Consider the following 20241-nt stretch of genomic DNA (forward strand, 5'->3'; position numbering starts at 1 on the left):
ATATGTACATTGCTCACCTCCCCCCTCCCAGCTTTTCATTGAGTAGAGTAGGAAACTTCATCCATTCTTTTTTATCATTCAGGCTGACAGGTCAGCCTACTACAGGTATCCACACTTGCTCTGAGCTGTCCAAGCTTGGTTAGAATCTGCATAAAGCTGCGTTACATCATCAATTGGAATTCAGACCAGACCACTCTACCCTGGCCATGCTGATTCTCCTGTCTCAATAATGGATGGAGGTTCTCAACGCCAAACAGGAAGTCAGAGCTGTCTCTCTCGACATATCTCGTGCTGTCGACACGGTCTGGCACCCCAAACTCTCCTCTTATGGTATTCATGGAAATTTCCACTCATGGCTCTCAATGGAATTCTCACATCTCCTATTCCTGTCAAGGCTGGAGTTCCTCAAGGCAGTGTTCTAGACCCTGTGCTTTTTCTAATCGTCATCAATGATCTCCGACTCCCTAGAAAATCCTCTCTCTTTGCTGATGACTCCACTATCTGCTGCTCCACATCTCATCCCTCAGATTGGCAGGCAGCAGCCTCTTCACTCTCTGCAGACCTGGACAAAATCACAAACTGGTCAAACAAGTGGAACATGTCTTTCAATCCTGATAAATCTCACACTCTCACGATGTCTCTCTGAAAAGACTGTCTGGAAAACCCTCCCACCTACTTTCTCAACAATCCTCTCAAAGAAGTTCTGTCACTCAAGCTTTTCGGTCTCACTATCTGCCATGATCTTTCCTGGGAAAACACATTCTAAGCTGGCCTTCAAAGGCAGTCGCTGACTTGGCATCATCCATCGTGCGAAGTCCTTCCTTGGTACACCTGAGCTCCTCACCACATACAAGGCTTTCATCCGCAGCTTGATGGAGTACTGCTCTCCCCTCTGGGCCGGTACTCCTGCCTCACACATAGCTTGGCTTCACGCTGTTGAAACCAAAGCTTTCAGAATCATTGGAATCTCCCGTGATGCAACTGATTCTGAGGGCCTTTCACTCGCTCACCACAGGCAGGTTGGTGGTCTTTCTGTCTTCTACGGACTCCTCTCTGGCCTAGCTCCCCCAGCTCTGTCTGTGCCCTGCCCCCAAATATTCCTTCAGGACGCACAAGATCTGCCATCAACCCTCTTCTGGTGAAACTGCCAAAATCAAGACTCTCTGCTCACCTTCACTCTCATTCCTCTTTTCCTGCCTCTGGAACAAACTACCACACTCTCTTCAACCCTACTCCTTCCGCCAGGTGTTTAAAACAGCTGTTCACCACCATCTCTTATCTTCCCCCATCCAAAACCTTGATCGTTTCTACCCCCATTAATCCAGCCCAAATCCACCTCCTTCAAATTCTGTTTTCTTACCTGAAAGTAAGTAATTGTAGTAATAGTAGTAATTGAAGTAATTGTCATAGTAATTGTAGTAGTAATTGTAGTAGTAATTGAAGTAATTGTTGTCGTAATTGAAGTAATTGTAATAGTAATTGAAGTAATTGTTGTAGTAATTGAAGTAATTGTAGTAGTAATATTGAAGTAATTGTAGTAGTAATTGAAGTAATTGTTGTAGTAATTTAAGTAATTGCTGTAGTAATTGTAGTAGTAATTGAAGTAATTGTTGTAGTAATTGAAGTAACTGTTGTAGTAAGTGAAATAATTGTTGTAGTAAATGAAGTAATTGTTGTAGTAATTGTCATAATTGTAGGTGTAATTGAAGTAATTGCAGTAGTAATTGAAGTAATTGTTGTAGTAATTGAAGTAATTGTAGTAGTAATTGAAGTAGTAATTGGTTCAGGATTTATCAAACAGCGTGACCACTATATTCGTCATGGGTGTCTGTCTGTCTGTCTATCTGTGTGTCTGTCTGTCTGTCTGCAGCATAACTACCCGATTATATCATCCGATCTTGATGAAACTTGGGTGGGAGGTTGATATCATGATCTCGTTGTGTCCTGCCTGTTCTGCAAATCATTGTCCATATCCATTAACCCAATAAATGTGTCACATGCCTCAACGTGCCTGTCAAAATAATTCTCAGATAGTTGGTGAATTAATCTGGGTATACATGGGTTCACATTAAGGTATTTTAGTATTCTTTGAATCGATGATCGGCTTACATTAAGATTGAGGTCTTTTAGTATTCTTTGAATCGATGATCGGCTTATGTTGGTGACGTTTGATAAACGACGAGTTGATAAAGGTGTGTTACTGTCGAGTTGTTGTTCAATGACCGCTCTGCTTTCCTCAGTTCAAACAGTACGAGGCCTACCAGGTGACTGTTTTGGAAGAATGCTGCCGGTTTCATCAAACTGCTTGTTTATTCTGCCGATGGTTCTTCTGTCAATTGCGTTGGCGCCACATTCTTTGACAAGTTGTCTGTGCGCGTTTATATAGCGCCGCCCAGCGAACCCTCTGGAATTTGCCAGCCGTGCTCTTACCACGCCCCTTCAGCCATGCCCACCGAGCCCTGATTGGTTTGGTTGTTGGCTCTTACCGGCTCCGCCTTTGACGTGCTGCTTGACGTGGCCACACCCCGACATGGCGCTCCTCCCCCTTTTCAGGCCCACCTCGTGGCCACCCGACTAGTTTGAGCGAGCAACTGGCAGCTAACGCTGCCGGCCCAACGCTTAACAAACGAGGTGGATTAGCCGAATGGGGCGCGGGATGGATGCTGCCCAACGAGGTCGATTTGGAGGGTGGGCCGCAAAATGAACGGGGCCTACTCTTTTATTTTACACAACGCAGGTATCACTATTGGAAATGGCCTTATTCTCACATATACTATGACATAACTAATGTTCTAAGGTGGCCTACGTGTTGCGTGTGGACTAACTATGGGGGCAAACCTTTAACCTTTAATGATGGTATATGTACATTCTCAGAACCGCAACAATATATATATATATATATATATATATATATATATATATATATATATATATATATATATATATATATATATACATCTATATCTATATACAGTGCAACCTTGACTTACGAGTTTAATTCGTTCTGTGACCGAGCTCGTAACTCAATTTGCTCGTTTCTCAAATTAAATTTCCCCCTTAAAATGAATTGAAATGCTATTAATCCGTTCCAGCCCGCCAAAAACCACACCAATTTTTTTGAAATATACAGTATATATAAAAATATCTCGCGCTTTATATTTCACCTGTATGCAGCATACAAGTTGGCAGGATGGCCTGGACTGGAGGTACGCACACTTGACTCTAAACTGTCCAGCCTGGGTTTGAATCCCGACCCAGCTATAACCTGTCATGTCGGTGTTTCACAGGCAGGGTGATTCATCAATGTGTGTACCGCTAAACTGGGCGCCCCGTTTGCGTCCCATTAGTTGTTGGATGTTAAGGATCTCACCGTGTCTTCCACAAAGAGAAGGCGAGCTATCGCCGGCACTCTGAACAAGTTGTGGCCTGGCATGCTCTTCTCCTCTGCCGTTATATACGTCCTCCTCGGCATCTTTTTCCAGAAGAGCCCTGTCTCGTCACAGTTGAAGATTTGCTGGGGGATGTATCCTTCGGCTTCTATCAGTTCGGCAAAAGTTATAATAAAATCTTCAGCTGCCTTCACATCCGAGCTTGCTGCCTCACCATGCCTGACAACGGAGTGAATGCCGGTCCTCTTCTTAAAATTATCAAACCATCCCCGACTGCCTTTGAATGACTCTTCCGATGCCTCGTCCGTTGATGTTCCCGCCGTCTGCTGCACCAAATCCCCGTAAATGTCTCGTGCCTTCTCACAGATGATGCTCTCGGTCACGGTATCTCCTGCGAGCTGCTTCTCCGTCAACCACACAAACAACAACTTCTCCATCTCTTCATGGACAGAGGTCCGGAGCTTTGAAATAATCTTAACGCCCTTGGCTGGCGTTATAGCCTTTATCGACTCCTTCTGCTTCAAAATCGTACATATCGTAGAAGTACTACGATCGTACTGCGTCGCCAAGTCGACAACACGCACACCTCGCTCATGTTTTTCGACGATTACGTGTTTTATATCCAAGCTCGCTCGCTCGTAACTCAGATCTCGGCTCGCATCACAAAGCAAAAAATCGACCGAGCGACGGCTCGTATCTCGGAAAACTCGTAAGTTGGTGCACTCGTAAGTCAAGGTTTCACTGTATATATATATATATATATATCTATATATATATATATCTATATATATATATATATCTATATATATATATATATATATATATCTATATATACATCTATATATCTATATATATCTATATATATCTATATGTATATATATATATATATATATATATATATCTATATATACATCTATATATCTATATATATCTATATATATCTATATGTATATATATATATATATATATATATATATATATGTATATATATGTATATACAGTGGAACCTTGACTTACGAGTGCCCCAACTTACGAGTTTTTCGAGATACGAGCCGTCGCTCGGGCGGTTTATTGCTTTGAGATGCGAGCCGAGATCTGAGTTACGAGCTTTCGCCACCCGGTCACGTGGTTATCTTGCCGTGCAAGTACAGTATCTCTGCCGTATATCGCTGCATTTTTGTTTATAACGGCAGATATATTTTGTTTATAACATTTACGTATATAACGGCAGAGGAGAAGAGCATGCCAGGCCACAACTTGTTCAGAGTGCCGGCGATAGCTCGCCTTCTCTTTGTGGAAAACACGGTACTGAGAAGAAGAAGAGGATGATGTGCTTGGATATAAAACACGCAATCGTCGAAAAACATGAGCGAGGTGTGCGTGTTGTCGACTTGGTGAGGCGGATGTGAAGGCAGCTGAAGATTTTATTATAACTTTTGCCGAACTGATAGAAGCCGAACGATACATCCCCCAGCAAATCTTCAACTGTGACGAGACAGGGCTCTTCTGGAAAAAGATGCCGAGGAGGACGTATATAACGGCAGAGGAGAAGAGCATGCCAGGCCACAACTTGTTCAGAGTGCCGGCGATAGCTCGCCTTCTCTTTGTGGAAAACATGGTGAGATCCTTAACATCCAACAACTAATGGGACGCAAACGGGGCGCCCAGTTTAGCGGTACACCCATTGATGAATCACCCTGCCTGTGATTCACCCATGACAGGTTATAGCTGGGTCGGGATTCAAACCCAGGCTGGACAGTTTAGACTTTAGAGTCAAGTGTGCGTACCTCCAGTCCAGGCCATCCTGCCAACTTGTATGCTGCATACAGGTGAAATATAAAGCGCAAGATATTTTTTATATATACTGTATATTTTTTAAAAAATTGGTGTGGTTTTTGGCGGGCTGGAACGGATTAATAGCATTTCAATGCATTTTAATGGGGAAATTTGATTTGAGAAACGAGCAATTTGAGTTACGAGCTCGGTCACAGACCGAATTAAACTCGTAAGTCAAGGTTCCAGTGTGTGTGTGTGTGTGTGTGTGTGTGTGTGTGTGTGTGTGTGTGTGTGTGTGTGTGTGTGTATATATCTATATATATATATATATATATATATATATATATATATATATATATATATATATCATATTATAGATGAGATGAACCTACGCCATTACAATATGGAGATGAATGACAGCAAGATGAATATAGATGCCGATCAATGCACACATACCCACTGCAATGGCGCCCCACCAAGGTAGCCCAGCATTCATGTGCAACATCTCAAAGAGGTTTTGCACGACACCAACGGGTGAGTAACCGCCAAGCCCTAGGTCTTCCAGCCGGAGCTCGCACAAGGGCGACGCGACTTGCGAGATGTCCGCCGTGATGCCACCATTTAAAGGTTCCGTCACCGCCACGAGGTCTTCAGCAGGCGGTGTTGGCATCGCCACTGAGCTCGTCGGGGAGGAGGGGCTCCCAGAGGATGGGCGGAGAGCGTCAGAGGTCGCGGTCGACCCTGCCACCTGGGAGCACAGAAAGTGAAAAATGAACAAACGAATCGGAAATAATTACATCACATCACGAAATGAATACCTTTAAGTAAAGTACAGTCAGACACAGGTCGACCATACTTCTTCGCATCGCCCTTTCACAGATCATACAGTTATTCGGAACATTTTGGGATCAATCGAGCAAATGTTTTCATGTCGCACACGAGGCCTTTTCCATTTCACATGTACTTTTAGAAGACGTAGTTGTACAGGTGATATACATTACCTCTGAGCTGCTTACCAATCGAACTGGCAAGAAACCCCAGGCAGGTCTGGCTTGGCATTGTCGAGAAAATCGTGCCCAACTCCAACGAACAGCTCGTCTCCCCAGACACACCGTTCCACACTGACAGGGCAACGAAAAATAAAACAAGTCTCTGAGCATCAACAACAAGACAAAGATTTCCTGTTTTCATTACAACCTTCACTTTTTAGCCGCGTCGCAGACGCTGGTCATAGAGTGCCCTGTGCTGTTGTTGTTGTTGTTCTTCTTGTTCTTCTTCTGCTTCTTGTTCTTGCAGAGAAGACAAAACCTCAAAGCTCCACCCATTCTGGGAACCATAGCTCCACCCATTCTGGAAGAGGCTTCATATAAACAAATATCCACCATTTTATTAACTCGCATAGCTTTGAGGCCTGTTTTGTAGGCCCGTGATGTCTTCCTCTCTCACACAGTTTTATTTCAAATCAAATTCGATATATCATTTCATTTTTCACAGTCGCTAACATAGTTTTAGACTCGGTTGAAAAAAAAACGGGAAGAAAATCCGATGAAAGTTGCCCTTTATAGAACTAAATGAATTCTCAAAGGCCTGTAACTTCAAGTCCATTGAGATATATATTTTTAAAATCGCGGCATGGTCAGTCATACACCGCCCGAAATAACAGACGGGAAAATGCCGATATATTAAAAATTCGTCCATTTGATGACAATCGTCACGATGAAATATTTAATTTATACGTCGTCACAATAATGTGGAGAGGAGCATAGCTTCGTTCACGTGTCGCCACATACGGGAAATTGCCGAGATATATATTTTTTAAATCGCGGCATGGTCAGTCATACACCGCCTGAAATAACAGACGGGAAAATGCCGAGATATATTAAAAATTCGTCGCCACAGACGGGAAATTGCCGAGATATATTTTCACTTTGCACAAAAATAACATCAAGTCATCGAATCAATAGGAATGTCCTGTGCCTATAACATCGACGTTATAGGCACAGCTGCATCTAGGCATTGTGTAACATCGACGCGGCTTTTGTTTTAATTAAAACTTTTTGTACTTGTTAACTGTTTGAGTGCTGTCGGTCACGGTCGGTGCCTCACGGGATGTGCTATCGGTCACGGTCGGTGCCTCACGGGGTTGTGCTGTCGGTCATGGGATGTGCTGTCGGTCACGGTCGGTGCCTCACGGGATGTGCTGTCGGTCACGGTCGGTGCCTCACGGGATGTGCTGTCGGTCATGGGATGTGCTGTCGGTCACGGTCGGTGCCTCACGGGGTTGTGCTGTCGGTCACGGTCGGTGCCTCACGGGATGTGCTGTCGGTCACGGGATGTGCTATCGGTCACGGTCGGTGCCTCACGGGGTTGTGCTGTCGGTCACAGGATGTGCTGTCGGTCACGGTCGGTGCCTCACGGGGTGTGCTGTCGGTCACGGTCGGTGCCTCACGGGATGTGCTGTCGGTCATGGGATGTGCTGTCGGTCACGGTCGGTGCCTCACGGGATGTGCTGTCGGTCACGGTCGGTGCCTCACGGGATGTGCTGTCGGTCACGGTCGGTGCCTCACGGGATGAGCTGTCGGCCATGATTATGGCCCGTGTTGTTAAACAATCTATATTGTTTGTTCCTATTTAAGTGATTATTTTGATGGTTGCCATTATGCCTTGTTGCCTAAAAACAAGAGACGTTCTTTTGAGTTTGCCTGAAAAAAATATCATTTTCCTATTGTTAATGGAAAGATTCAGCACTCACAGTTAAAAGAACAATTCACCAAATGAGAGTCGGTGATTGGGTGTAATGTACCCGCAGGATTAACAGGTGAAACACAAGACAACACCCAAGTCGGACCAGCACGTTTATCCCCTTCCACCTCCCACCCTACCCCCATGACGGCTGAGAGGGGGAGGAAAGAGGGCTGGGGGGGGGGACGAGGGCTGGGATGAGGGGAAAGAAGGGCGTCCAGGGGAGGGGAGGGACGAGGGCTAGAGCGTGGGGCGAGGGCTGTGGCATGGGGAGGGGGAAGGGGAAGGGGGAGGGGGAGGGGGAGGGACGAGGGCTGAGGCATGGGACAGGACAAGGGCTGTGGCGTGGGGGAGGAGGGATGAGGGCTGGGGCGTGGACATGGACGGGACAAGGGATGGGAGGTGGGAGGTAGGGGGTGGGGGGAAGGGCAGCGGGAGAGGACCTAGGTCAGGGTGGGAAAAGAAGGCTGGGGGAAACGAGGGCGAGGGGGGATAGGAGGGCTGGGGCTGGGGGGCACAAGAGGGTTGGGGCTGGGGGAGACAAGAGCGTTGGGGCTGGGGGGGACAAGAGGGTTGGGGCTGGGGGGGACAAGAGGGTTGGGGCTGGGGGGGACCAGAGGGTTGGGGCTGGGGGGGACCAGAGGGTTGGGGCTGGGGGGGGGGAAGAGAGTTGGGGCTGGGGGGGGGGGGGGAAGAGAGTTGGGGCTGGGGGGGGGGGGGGAGAGAGTTGGGGCTGGGGGGGGGGAAAGAGAGTTGGGGCTGGGGGGGACAAGAGAGTTGGGGCTGGGGGGGGACAAGAGAGTTGGGGCTGGGGGGGACAAGAGAGTTGGGGCTGGGGGGGACAAGAGAGTTGGGGCTGGGGGGGACAAGAGAGTTGGGGCTGGGGGGGACAAGAGAGTTGGGGCTGGGGGGGGGACAAGAGGGTTGGGGCTGGGGGGGGGGACAAGAGGGTTGGGGCTGGGGGGGGGACAAGAGGGTTGGGGCTGGGGGGGACAATAGGGTTGGGGGGGGACAAGAGGGTTGGGGGGGGGACAAGAGGGTTGAGGCTGGGAGAGGACAAGAGGGTTGGGGCTGGGGGGGTAGAAGGGGGCTGGGGGGTAGAAGGGGGCTGGGGGGTAGAAGGGGGCTGGGGGTGAGAGGGGGCTGGTGGGGTGAGAGGGGGCTGGTGGGGGTAGAGGGGGGCTGGTGGGGGTAGAGGGGGGCTGGTGGGGGGTCGAGGGGGCCTGGTGGGGGTCGGGGGGCTGGTGGGGATAAAGTGGGGAGGCGGGTAGGGGTAGGGGAGGGGAGAAATGAGGGGGACAGGGGATGAGAAGGGGTACAGGGGTTACAATTTAGAAAAGGGTATGGAGAGTGAAAGGGGAGCGTCGCCATCGTCCTTCATATCGGTAATAAAATCTTGAGTCTGAGAGAAAACCATTAATATTGTTCATTGACGCGTCGCGTCTGGTTTCTTACGAAGATGAAGATCCACCAACCGGAATCGCACAGGTCACACGGCCCCGAGTCCCGACGGACAAACACGAGTGCCCCGACATTGACCGACACAAAACGTATTTATTACCGTTCGAGCTGCAAAACGAGCTGCGCTGAACACGGTGACGAACCCGCGTCCCGTAAATGGAAAAGAGAAGGCCGGGATGAGGCGAATCGAGCACCTCAAGGAAGCCGCCATGACACCGCCCAGCCACTCGAAATCGCTAATCGCTTACAATTTTACACCTTTTCTGTTTCATTGATTGTTTAGAGCGGCGGTTCAATTTGTTTTCTTTCACCTAAAACTATTTTTACGATTTCAGTCTGCCACAGGTGTTGGAACAATATAAATGTGCGGAAGCAATGGCCTCATAATGTTATTATTCAGTGTTTCATGAAATATTTATTTATTCACGTCACACATCACTTTCCGCCGTTTCCGGGAAACTTGAAGGTACCTGTGATATCCCGGCCTGTACTAGTAGGTAGTACTACTACTACTACTACCCTGTTAACTTTTAACTGCGCATGCGCTAAGGACAAGTGGTCTGGAATGTAAACTCAGACGGACATTATGATTATCCAGCTAGCTTTTAAATGTACTGATACAATGTTAACGGCCTCGACTACTTATTGGCGGACTTTATTTCAGTCATTAACATGTACACAGTAATCATGTTACCCCTTCGACGTCTATAATGCGACGAATTCACATTTCGTGTCTCCAGGCGCTTCTCGTATAGTATGATTGGGAACTGTTTCAGACACGTGACATACATTGCATCAACAATCATGAGGAGCCGAGGAAAGCGAACTTACAGCGCCAAGGACATTGATTGCTATAAGTATAACACTTGACCTATTAAACCACTGAGCTAATGATAGGTTCATAATAACGTTTGTACAATAAGTTAAAACGTAAACTTTGCAAACAGCGATTTCGCCAATACACCGCTCGATCTACTACCATATGTATAGCAATTAAAGGATTTGATCAAACAGAAATCAAACATGTTTCAGGTCTACTGTACCAAACAGATACGAAAAGGAAATGGAAATAACACCGAGACTCGATGTAACTTTTAAAAATATTCAGATCGGACATCTTCAAAAACAGAAAAGAGAAAATGCGATAACAAACAGCTATGATTGAATAATGATTAAAATGGATTTGTATTCTTACTTTAAATGCGAATTTGTTTTGAAAAATAAACTTGTACCTCTGACCTGTGACGTCATCGGTTCAGGGGTATTTCCAGGAAAACGCTCGGTTTTACATTGGGCGTTGGTAAGAGGAGGCGGATGTTATCGGTGGCGCTTCAAGCGGTCGTGACCCGGAAATGGAGTATTAAAGGATAAATGAAAAGTACCAAAGTGTTCAAAGAAGTCTTACCTGCGTGGATCGGACGGTGAGGAGGGGACGTTGTTAACCTTGACGATTAATTAACAATAACATGGACATTAATTATTTATTATTGTGGTGTGAAGTTATCAGCACATTGTGACTGTCAGTGTTACCTGAGCAGGGTCCCGAGAGCCACCGTGACTGGTACATGAACTGGGTCCCTAGAGCCACTGTGACTGGAACCTGAGCAGGGTCCCTAGAACCACTGTGACTGGTACATGAACTGGGTCCCTAGAGCCACTGTGACTGGAACCTGAGCAGGGTCCCTAGAGCCACTGTGACTGGTACATGAACTGGGTCCCTAGAGCCACTGTGACTGGAACCTGAGCAGGGTCCCTAGAACCACTGTGACTGGTACATGAACTGGGTCCCTAGAGCCACTGTGACTGGAACCTGAGCAGGGTCCCTAGAACCACTGTGACTGGTACATGAACTGGGTCCCTAGAGCCACTGTGACTGGAACCTGAGCAGGGTCCCTAGAACCACTGTGACTGGAACCTGAGCAGGGTCCCTAGAACCACTGTGACTGGTACATGAACTGGGTCCCTAGAGCCACTGTGACTGGAACCTGAGCAGGGTCCCTAGAACTACTGTGACTGGTACATGAACTGGGTCCCTAGAGCCACTGTGACTGGTACATGAACTGGGTCCCTAGAGCCACTGTGACTGGAACCTGAGCAGGGTCCCTAGAGCCACTGTGACTGGTACCTGAGCAGGGTCCTTCGAGCCACTGACTGGTACCTGAGCAGGGTCCCTAGAGCCACTGTGACCGGTACCTGAGCAGGGTCCCTAGAGCCACTGTGACTGGTACGTGGTACCTGAACTGGGTCCCGAGAGCCACTGTGACTGGTTCCTGAGCAGGGTCCCTAGAGCCACTGTGACTGGTACCTGAGCAGGGTCCCTAGAGCCACTGTGACTAGTACCTGAGCAGGGTCCCTAGAGCCACTGTGACTGGTACCAGTGGTACCTGAACTGGGTCCCGAGAGCCACTGTGACTGGTACCTGAGCAGGGTCCCTAGAGCCACTGTGACTGGTACCTGAGCAGGGTCCCTAGAGCCACTGTGACTGGTACCTGAGCAGGGTCCCTAGAGCCACTGTGACTAGTACCTGAGCAGGGTCGCCAGAGACGCACAGTGAGGGGAGTGAAGGTGTTTGGGAGGTGTGTGGGCACATTTTGATTTTGATTTTTGTTTTTGTTTCTATTTGTATCTCTTTGTCACTACTCGACTGCAGGACAAGGAAGTCATCGCTGTGAGGTAGCCTGGTCACGATGGTCGAGCCCAGCGGCACCGTCAAGGCTCCGGAGGGCGAAGACCTGCGAACGGGGGTAGAATTTGCAATCCGCGAGGAGATCTTCGATGAATGGCCCGATGCCGAAAGCATGTTGGAAAGGGTCTTCGGCATGACCGTGCTCCGGGAAGAGCTGCACTCGAACCTAAGTACGGAACGTCTGCGCTGGATCCGGCTCCACGGACCGGCCCAGGACCTGAGCGCAGCCAAGGTGTGGATAATGAGTCGTGCGATTTGTAAAATGTTTGCTTTAACTCTGGGAGTTGTCATCCATGCGAAAACGGAACAGGATGGTATGCAAAGGAGGTAGTAGTGTTATTACCATGGAGCGCTCACTACCCACATTGGGGTGCGGAGGTGGAGGACGAGGAGGATGGAGGGGGAGTTCAGGTAACAAAATTAGGAAAGGATATTATATAGGGAGTGTTTTTGTGATCATTAATTTATTTATCTATTTTTAGACAATAATGAGGTTTATGTAAGAGTGATGTGAAAGAGGGTAAAAGGTGACAAACTGACGGTCAGGAAGAGTGGGGCAACAATTGGAAAGAAACAAACGATGGGATGAAAAAACACGAAAAGAGACAAGGAGGGGAAGAAATGCACTAACAGGATTGGGTGGGAAGGGGAATGGGGGATCACAGGTAAAAGGATCAATCAGATCATAGGTGCAGATGGGAGGAGGGGGCATCAAGTAAAAGGAACGATGAGGGTGGAAAGGATCATGGGTACAGGTGGGGGTATGACAGGTAAAAGGATCGATGAGGGTGGAAAGGATCATGGATAGGGATGGGGGATGACAGGTAAAAAGATCATGTGTAGGGATGGGGATGACAGGTAAAAGGAACGATGAGGGTGGAAAGGATCATGGGTAGGGATGGGGGATGACAGGTAAAAAGGATCAATGAGGGTGGAAAGTATCACGGATAGGGATGGGGATGACAGGTAAAAGGATCATGGGTAGGGATGGGGGGTGCACAGGTAAAAGGATCGATGAGGATGGAAAGGATCATGGGTAGGGATGGGGGATGACAGGTAAAAGGAACAATGAGGATGGAAAGGATCATGGGTAGGGATGGGGGATGACAGGTAAAAGGATCGATGAGGATGGAAAGGATCATGGGTAGGGATGGGGGATGACAGGTAAAAGGATCGATGAGGGTGGAAATGACCACTGGTCGGGATGGGGGGTGACAGGTAAAAGGATCATGGGTAGGGATGGGGGATGACAGGTAAAAGGATCGATGAGGATGGAAAGGATCATGGTTAGGTGTGGGGGATGACAGGTAAAAGGATCATGGGTAGGGATGGGGGATGACAAGTAAAAGGATCATGGTTAGGTATGGGGGATGACAGGTAAAAGGATCATGGGTAGGGTTGAGGGATGACAGGTAAAAGGATCGATGAGGATGGAAAGGATCATGTGTAGGGATGGGGGATGACAGGTAAAAGGATCGATGAGGATGGAAAGGATCATTGGTAGGGATGGGGGATGACAGGTAAAAGGATCATGGGTAGGGATGGGGGATGACAGGTAAAAGGAACAATGAAGATGGAAAGGATCATGGGTATGGATGGGGGGTGACAGGTAAAAGGATCATGGGTAGGGATGGGGGATGACAGGTAAAAGGAGCGATGAGGGTGGAAAGGATCATGGGTAGGGTTGAGGGATGACAGGTAAGAGGGTCGATGAAGGTAGAAAGGATCATGGGTAGGGTTGGGGGATGACAGGTAAAAGGGTCGATGAAGGTAGAAAGGATCATGGGTAGGGTTGGGGGATGACAGGTAAAAGGGTTGATGAGGAAGGAAAGGATCATGGGTAGGGATGGGGGATGACAGGTAAAATGGTCGATGAGGGTGGAAAGGATCATGGGTAGGGTTGGGGGATGACAGGTAAAAGGGTCGATGAGGACGGAAAGGATCATGGGTAAGTTGAGTAGTGAGTGATTGCAGCAAACGAGTGTATAAAGGAGGAAGTTGGAGTGTGATCAAAATGAGGTAACCATTGGGCTACCTTGTAACGATCTGACAAATTGATGCTTTTGAGTGTCATCATCAAACGGGTATCGAGATGCTAATCGTGGATGTTCCGAACATAATGGTACCAAGATGGAGCCCAGATGGATCTTCTTCCTCGTTATAAATCGCTTTTTAACTTGGTAACTGATCGAGATGATCGGTACCTGATGTTGAAGGTTTCTCTCGAGCCCTATTTGTGAGACGTGACGAGGTTTGTTGCTAATCGGGGTCACCTGGCGTTGTGCCGCTCATCTAAAAATGCAACATCAACAATCATTTCCTCAGCCGTCCATGAGCCAACGCCGCTACCTGTACACGGATGCATGGCCACGCATAGATGTGTAAATCATTACATTGAAGGTACTAGGGCATTGCCCGTACTATATCTATATCTAAAATTATATCCCCCCCCCCTCTATTTACATGAAATGGTTTGGTCCAAAGCGAACGGCTTCCGGAGTTTGGTAAAGAAATCGCCATCGCGTGCACAAACGCGCAGGAAAGCGAATGAATCGCAAATTCGTTTTTATTAGTTTTAAAACATAGTTTAACGCCAACATAGTTTGCAAACGTGAAATAAATGAATACGCTCTCAAATGTGCCATCCGAGGCAGAGTGTGTCCGCCACGTTCGGCACACGCGATAGTTCGCTGCTCTCTGATTGGTTGAATCGTTTTTTGGACATAGCTCGGTAAGTAATTGTCCGATTAATATGAAACCTTGAAAAGGCACATCCTCGGGTCCCCAGCAATATACCTGGCAAGTTAAAAGTATATCGGACCCGTGGTTGTCGAGAAACAGCGGTCACAGACAAACAAACGTACAAACGTACAAACAAACAGAGATTACTGGAATTATAGATAGACTAGGGCATTGCCCGTACTATATCTATATCTAAAATTATATCCCCCCCCTCTATTTACATGAAATGGTTTGGTCCAAAGCGAACGGCTTGCGAGTACGGTGACAATCCCCCCCCTCTATTTACATGCAATGGTTTGGTCCAAAGCGAACGGCTTCCGGAGTTTGGTAAAGAAATCGCCATCGCGTGCACAAACGCGCAGGAAAGCGAATGAATCGCAAATTCGGTTTTATTAGTTTTAAAACATAGTTTAACGCCAACATAGTTTGCAAACGTGAAATAAATGAATACGCTCTCAAATGTGCCATCCGAGGCAGAGTGTGTCCTCCACGTTCGGCACACGCGATCGTTCGCTGCTCTCTGATTGGTTGAATCGTTTTTTGGACATAGCTCGGTAAGTAATTGTCCGATTAATATGAAACCTTGAAAAGGCACATCCTCGGGTCCCCAGCAATATACCTGGCAAGTTAAAAGTATATCGGACCCGTGGTTGTCGAGAAACAGCGGTCACAGACAAACAGACGTACAGACGTACAAACGTACAGAGATTACTGGAATTATAGATAGACTAGGGCATTGCCCGTACTATATCTATATCTAAAATTATATCCCCCCCCTCTATTTACATGAAATGGTTTGGTCCAAAGCGAACGGCTTGCGAGTACGGTGACAATCCCCCCCCTCTATTTACATGCAATGGTTTGGTCCAAAGCGAACGGCTTCCGGAGTTTGGTAAAGAAATCGCCATCGCGTGCACAAACGCGCAGGAAAGCGAATGAATCGCAAATTCGGTTTTATTAGTTTTAAAACATAGTTTAACGCCAACATAGTTTGCAAACGTGAAATAAATGAATACGCTCTCAAATGTGCCATCCGAGGCAGAGTGTGTCCTCCACGTTCGGCACACGCGATCGTTCGCTGCTCTCTGATTGGTTGAATCGTTTTTTGGACATAGCTCGGTAAGTAATTGTCCGATTAATATGAAACCTTGAAAAGGCACATCCTCGGGTCCCCAGCAATATACCTGGCAAGTTAAAAGTATATCGGACCCGTGGTTGTCGAGAAACAGCGGTCACAGACAAACAGACGTACAAACGTACAGACGTACAAACAGAGATTACTGGAATTATAGATAGATAGTCAGGGCCCTTAGGGATATTTTGGGGCCGTTTGGTTCAAATTCTTCCAAAAGCACCAAATTTGGCCCAGATGTTGCCCATGCCATACCCTTTCGATTTTTGACGGGCGCCAGGAAGGGCGCCCCCCCCCCCCCCCGGGGGCCCCATATTGGCGAAATACTAAATGGCCGCCACCCGGATTAGAGGAAAATCAGTTAAATAACCAAAAGGGTTGGAATCATGTATGATACCACTTTTCAGGGGTTTTTGAGGTCGAGGGTTCCAATTATGATGTTATTTTGATGATTCGAGGTCAAGGTCAACCCTCAAGGTCATCTTAAAGGTCATTTTTGAGTCAAACATGTCGGTTTTTGAGTTTTTTGTCAAGATTTACGCGAGGTTCACCATTTTATGTTTCTGGGTTGGGTAATCGAACTCTGACCTTATTTTTGACAATTAGAGGAAATATTTACGTCTATTTCCTAATTTTCAGGCATATGCAGTTCATCAGTCTAATTACAAAGGTACGGATTTTGATGTTTTATGAACTGTATGCCATGTCCTTGTGTTTAATTTTTGTGCGATCATGATCCGGGTTCATGTATACATGATTGTATACATGTCATAAATATGACGTCATAGGTCATGTGACCTGGCGGCCATATTGGATTTTATGAAAACTTTAAAAATGGATCCCTGCCTTCATTTTTCGATCGATTCATTTTGAACTTTGACCACTTATAGTACGCCATGTGATTGGATGCATATCCTAATTATGACGTCATAGGTCAGGTGACATGGCGGGATGGACCGGTATGGTCCCCGGATAATACCGCCCTTGGCGCCCGTCAAAAATCAAAAGAGTATGGCATGGGCAACATTTGCGCCAAATTTGATGCTTTTGGAAGAATTTGAACCAAAATATCCCTAAGGGCCCTGACTAGTATAAGGTTTGAAAAATTGTTGAATTTACCTTGGATGTTTTAACTCATCGACCGCCCAAAGTAGCCCCCCCATGATTAATTTCTAACTCAAATACCTCAGCGTTAATGCTTCGTTTGTTTTCGTATTCACGTATTTTTTTCTTCCTCTCATCTTGTTCCGCAGGACTTCGTAACGGGCCTGTGTCAATCGGAAACCGTTCAGCAGACCTATCCCGTGGGTCTTCTCTGCATTTTTGAGGGAGCCCGTGGCCTGTTCCTGCACGCCCTGGTCTGGACCACGACGGCCCACGTGGCCGTGCTGGATGAGGGGACGTTGTGTATCACCGGCTCGCCAGAGGCCTGCGCGCGGGTTCAGAGTCATCTCGTTCACTTTGATCGATGCTGTAACCTCTGTGGAGAAAGTGTCCAGTCTGTGGAGCCTACTGATGCGGCAGCTGTAAAACATGCTTTCCGGTACAAGCGCCGCCATCTTGGTCTTTAATCTGTAACGACGACTTGGGCCAAATTGCTGAAATTGAGTGAAACTGGATATCGGTGTCACGTGTTCTCCTGTTACCTCCACCACTGATGGTGCATGGAGGCATGGAGCTTATGTTATCACCCTTGTCTTTGTCTGTTTAACTGTCTGTGAACAGGATATCTCAAAAAGTTGTGGACAGATTCAGACAAAATTTGGTGGTGTTGGGTGTGAGACGAGGAAGAATTGAGTCAATTTTGGTGAAGATTTGAATCCGGATCAGATAATTTTAAAGTGATTCTTCACCATTGGGAGATGGGGCTAAAACCGATACATTGCAGGATATCTCAAAGAGTTATGGACGGATTTGGACGAAACTTGGTGGACAGGTTATGTGTGTGACGAGGACGAATCGATTCGATTTTGGCGAAGATACAGACACGGACACGAGAATTTTTTTTAACATTCTTCACCATTGAGAAATGGGGCCAAAGACGATATAGAGTATAGCACGATGTTTCAAAAAGTTGTGGACAGATTCAGACAAAAGGAGGTGGATGAGTTGGGTAGGTGACATAAACAAGCCAATTAGATATTGGTCCATGTCCGGATCGAGATCTGGCCTATCGGTGGGATACAAAACATCACCTGTTCAACCTGCCGAAGGTATGCGCTCTACTGAGTGCCGTTCTAGTTTCGCATGTCTTCTTTCCTTTGCAGAAATGTCGTCGAGAAGACTCCCGATCGCTTTTACTCGGAGCTGCTTCTACTCCCGACGGACTTGAAGAGAGAACTGTTGCATCTTGTACAAGCTCACAACCCTTTACGGATGAAACATTTCCCACACTTAAGTGAGAATCGTGGAGCACTGGTCCTTAATGACGTCATGCCGGATGTGCCGAGCAGCAGCGAAGCCAAGCAGGACGTCGACGCGGCAACCCCTTGTGCACCTGATCCGTACAGTAATGTGAGGAACAGACACCGTGACATAGCAACAAAGCCTTGCCCCTTTACACCGACCTTGATGAGAAGTGATGATGTCACGGACAATGCTCCGGGCTCCTTGCTATGGGAAGATCGTTCCCCCACTGTGAAATTGGATGATGTTAATGGGCACGATTTTGAAAGAGATGGAATCCTACCAATTAAAGATGACATGGGTTCTACTTGGATGAAGGATAAGGATCCCAAACACTGTGAGGTTTTCCATTCTCAAAGGGAACCTGGAGAGAAGGAGTTTCTCGCTGATTGCAAAAAGGGGCTGAAGGACATCGATGATCCAGAAGTGATGGATGTGGATTTGAAAGTGAATGGAGACTTTGCGATTGAGGTCGTTCGGGATGCTGCACTGCAGGCTGGTTTCCATACGGATGAAATTGACGAGGCCCTGGGTCGTGTTGGGCCTACCGCAACAAGGCTGCTTGCCGAGCTTCACAAAGGCCGGCGACAAAGGACTGATCGTCCTGCGGATGACGATGAGATCGAATTTGAGGGAGAACACACAGACGTCAAAGTGGATGTCACCGAGCAGTCAGAGGTTCAGAAAAGGTGCGGTTACTTTATGAATGCCATGTGGATTAATTTGTGCTTTATGTCAATTATATCTGTGTCAACTATCCTGGATTTGTACGGTTGTGGGTCTTCTACCACATATCTACTAGAAAGGATTTGAATTGTACTACTTGAATTCTGGTGTTCCATAGATACTCCATCTTGGGCTCAAGTGCTTCCAACAAGGTGTTCGGGAGCAGCATAGCAAGTTAAATGTGCAGAATGTAAAACCCCTTGTTTTCTTGAGTTTACATTAAAATGTTCATATTAGGATTAGCAAGACTCGATCTGCTCCGGGGCTCTCCTCCCATGCAGGGCTCGCCTCCCCCACGGGGCTCGCCTCCCCCACAGAGCTCGCCTCCCTCGCAGGGTTCTCCTCCCCCGCGGGGCTCGCCTCCCACAGAGCTCGCCTCCCTCGCAGGGTTCTCCTCCCCTGCAGGGCTCCTCCCCTGCAGGGCTCGCCTCCCCCATGGGGCTCGCCTTCCCCGCAGGGCTCTCCCCCCACGCGGGGCTCGCCTCCCCCACGGAGCTCGCCTCCCCTCCCAGGGCTCTCCTCCCCCATGGAGCTCGCCTCCCCCCAGGGCTCTCCTCCCCCACAGAACTCGCCTCCCCCAGGGCTCTCCTCCCCCGCGGGGCTCTCCTCCCCCACTGGGCTCTCCTCCCACGCGGGGCTCTCCTCCCACACGGGACTCTCCTCCCCTGCAGGGCTCTCCTCCCCCGCGGGGCTCGCCTCCCCCGCGGGGCTCGCCTCCCCCGCGGGGCTCGCCTTCCCCACAGAGCTCGCTGCCCCAAAATAAAAAATAGAATTTCCCTTTATTTGCAATAATCATGCACTGAGTGCTTATCATCCAAACTCAAATACAGTATCTGCCTTGAATTAGTTTAAAATAAACATTATTGGTTCACGAGTTATCAAACAGAGTGACCACTATATTCGTCATGGGTGTGTGTCTGTCTGTCTGTCTGTCTGTCTGTCCGCAGCATAACTACCCGATGATATCATCCGATATTGAGGAAACTTGGGTAGGAGGTTGCTATCATGATCTAGTTGTGTCCTGCCTAGAGTGGGTGTATTGCGCCCATTGTGGGCGGAGCGACGCTCGAAAAAGATGTCTTTTTAGGGGGTAATCGAGTTCAAGCTACATCTTCTCCGAGTGAGTTGGTGGAATCTGACAGGGGTTTCGATATTTGGTTACGCCAATGTCATGTGTCTAG

At 47.7% G+C, this 20241-nt stretch overlaps 2 protein-coding genes across 5 annotated transcripts in view; one reads left to right on the forward strand and one right to left on the reverse strand.

The window, feature by feature from the left end:
- Positions 1–10142, reverse strand: part of OXA1L (OXA1L mitochondrial inner membrane insertase) — a 54571-nt gene extending 44429 nt beyond the window's left edge. The window contains exons 1-3 of one of the 4 annotated variants that reach the window (XM_078779212.1): positions 10063–10142; positions 6182–6286; positions 5622–5913 (exon numbers count right to left, since the gene is read on the reverse strand). In XM_078779212.1, the coding sequence (XP_078635338.1) occupies positions 5622–5835 (214 nt within the window). In that variant the 5' untranslated portion in view covers positions 5836–5913; positions 6182–6286; positions 10063–10142. Of the gene's footprint in view, positions 1–5621; positions 5914–6166; positions 6287–9468; positions 9770–10062 lie in introns of those variants that run through there. The other 3 variants (XM_068101988.2, XM_078779211.1, XM_068115319.2) reach the window with 3 other exon arrangements.
- Positions 10143–10617: 475 nt separating this feature from the next.
- LOC137416408 (NEDD4-binding protein 1-like) overlaps positions 10618–20241 on the forward strand; it is an 89669-nt gene continuing 80045 nt past the window's right edge. The window contains exons 1-4 of the mRNA XM_068101985.2: positions 10618–10789; positions 12019–12286; positions 17182–17471; positions 18196–19023. Coding sequence (XP_067958086.2) covers positions 12056–12286; positions 17182–17471; positions 18196–19023 — 1349 coding nt within the window. The 5' untranslated portion in view covers positions 10618–10789; positions 12019–12055. The remainder of the gene's footprint in view (positions 10790–12018; positions 12287–17181; positions 17472–18195; positions 19024–20241) is intronic.

This window comes from Myxine glutinosa, chromosome 5 (genome assembly GCF_964187855.1).
Source record: "Myxine glutinosa chromosome 5, kmMyxGlut1.1, whole genome shotgun sequence".
Lineage (NCBI taxonomy): Eukaryota > Metazoa > Chordata > Myxini > Myxiniformes > Myxinidae > Myxine > Myxine glutinosa.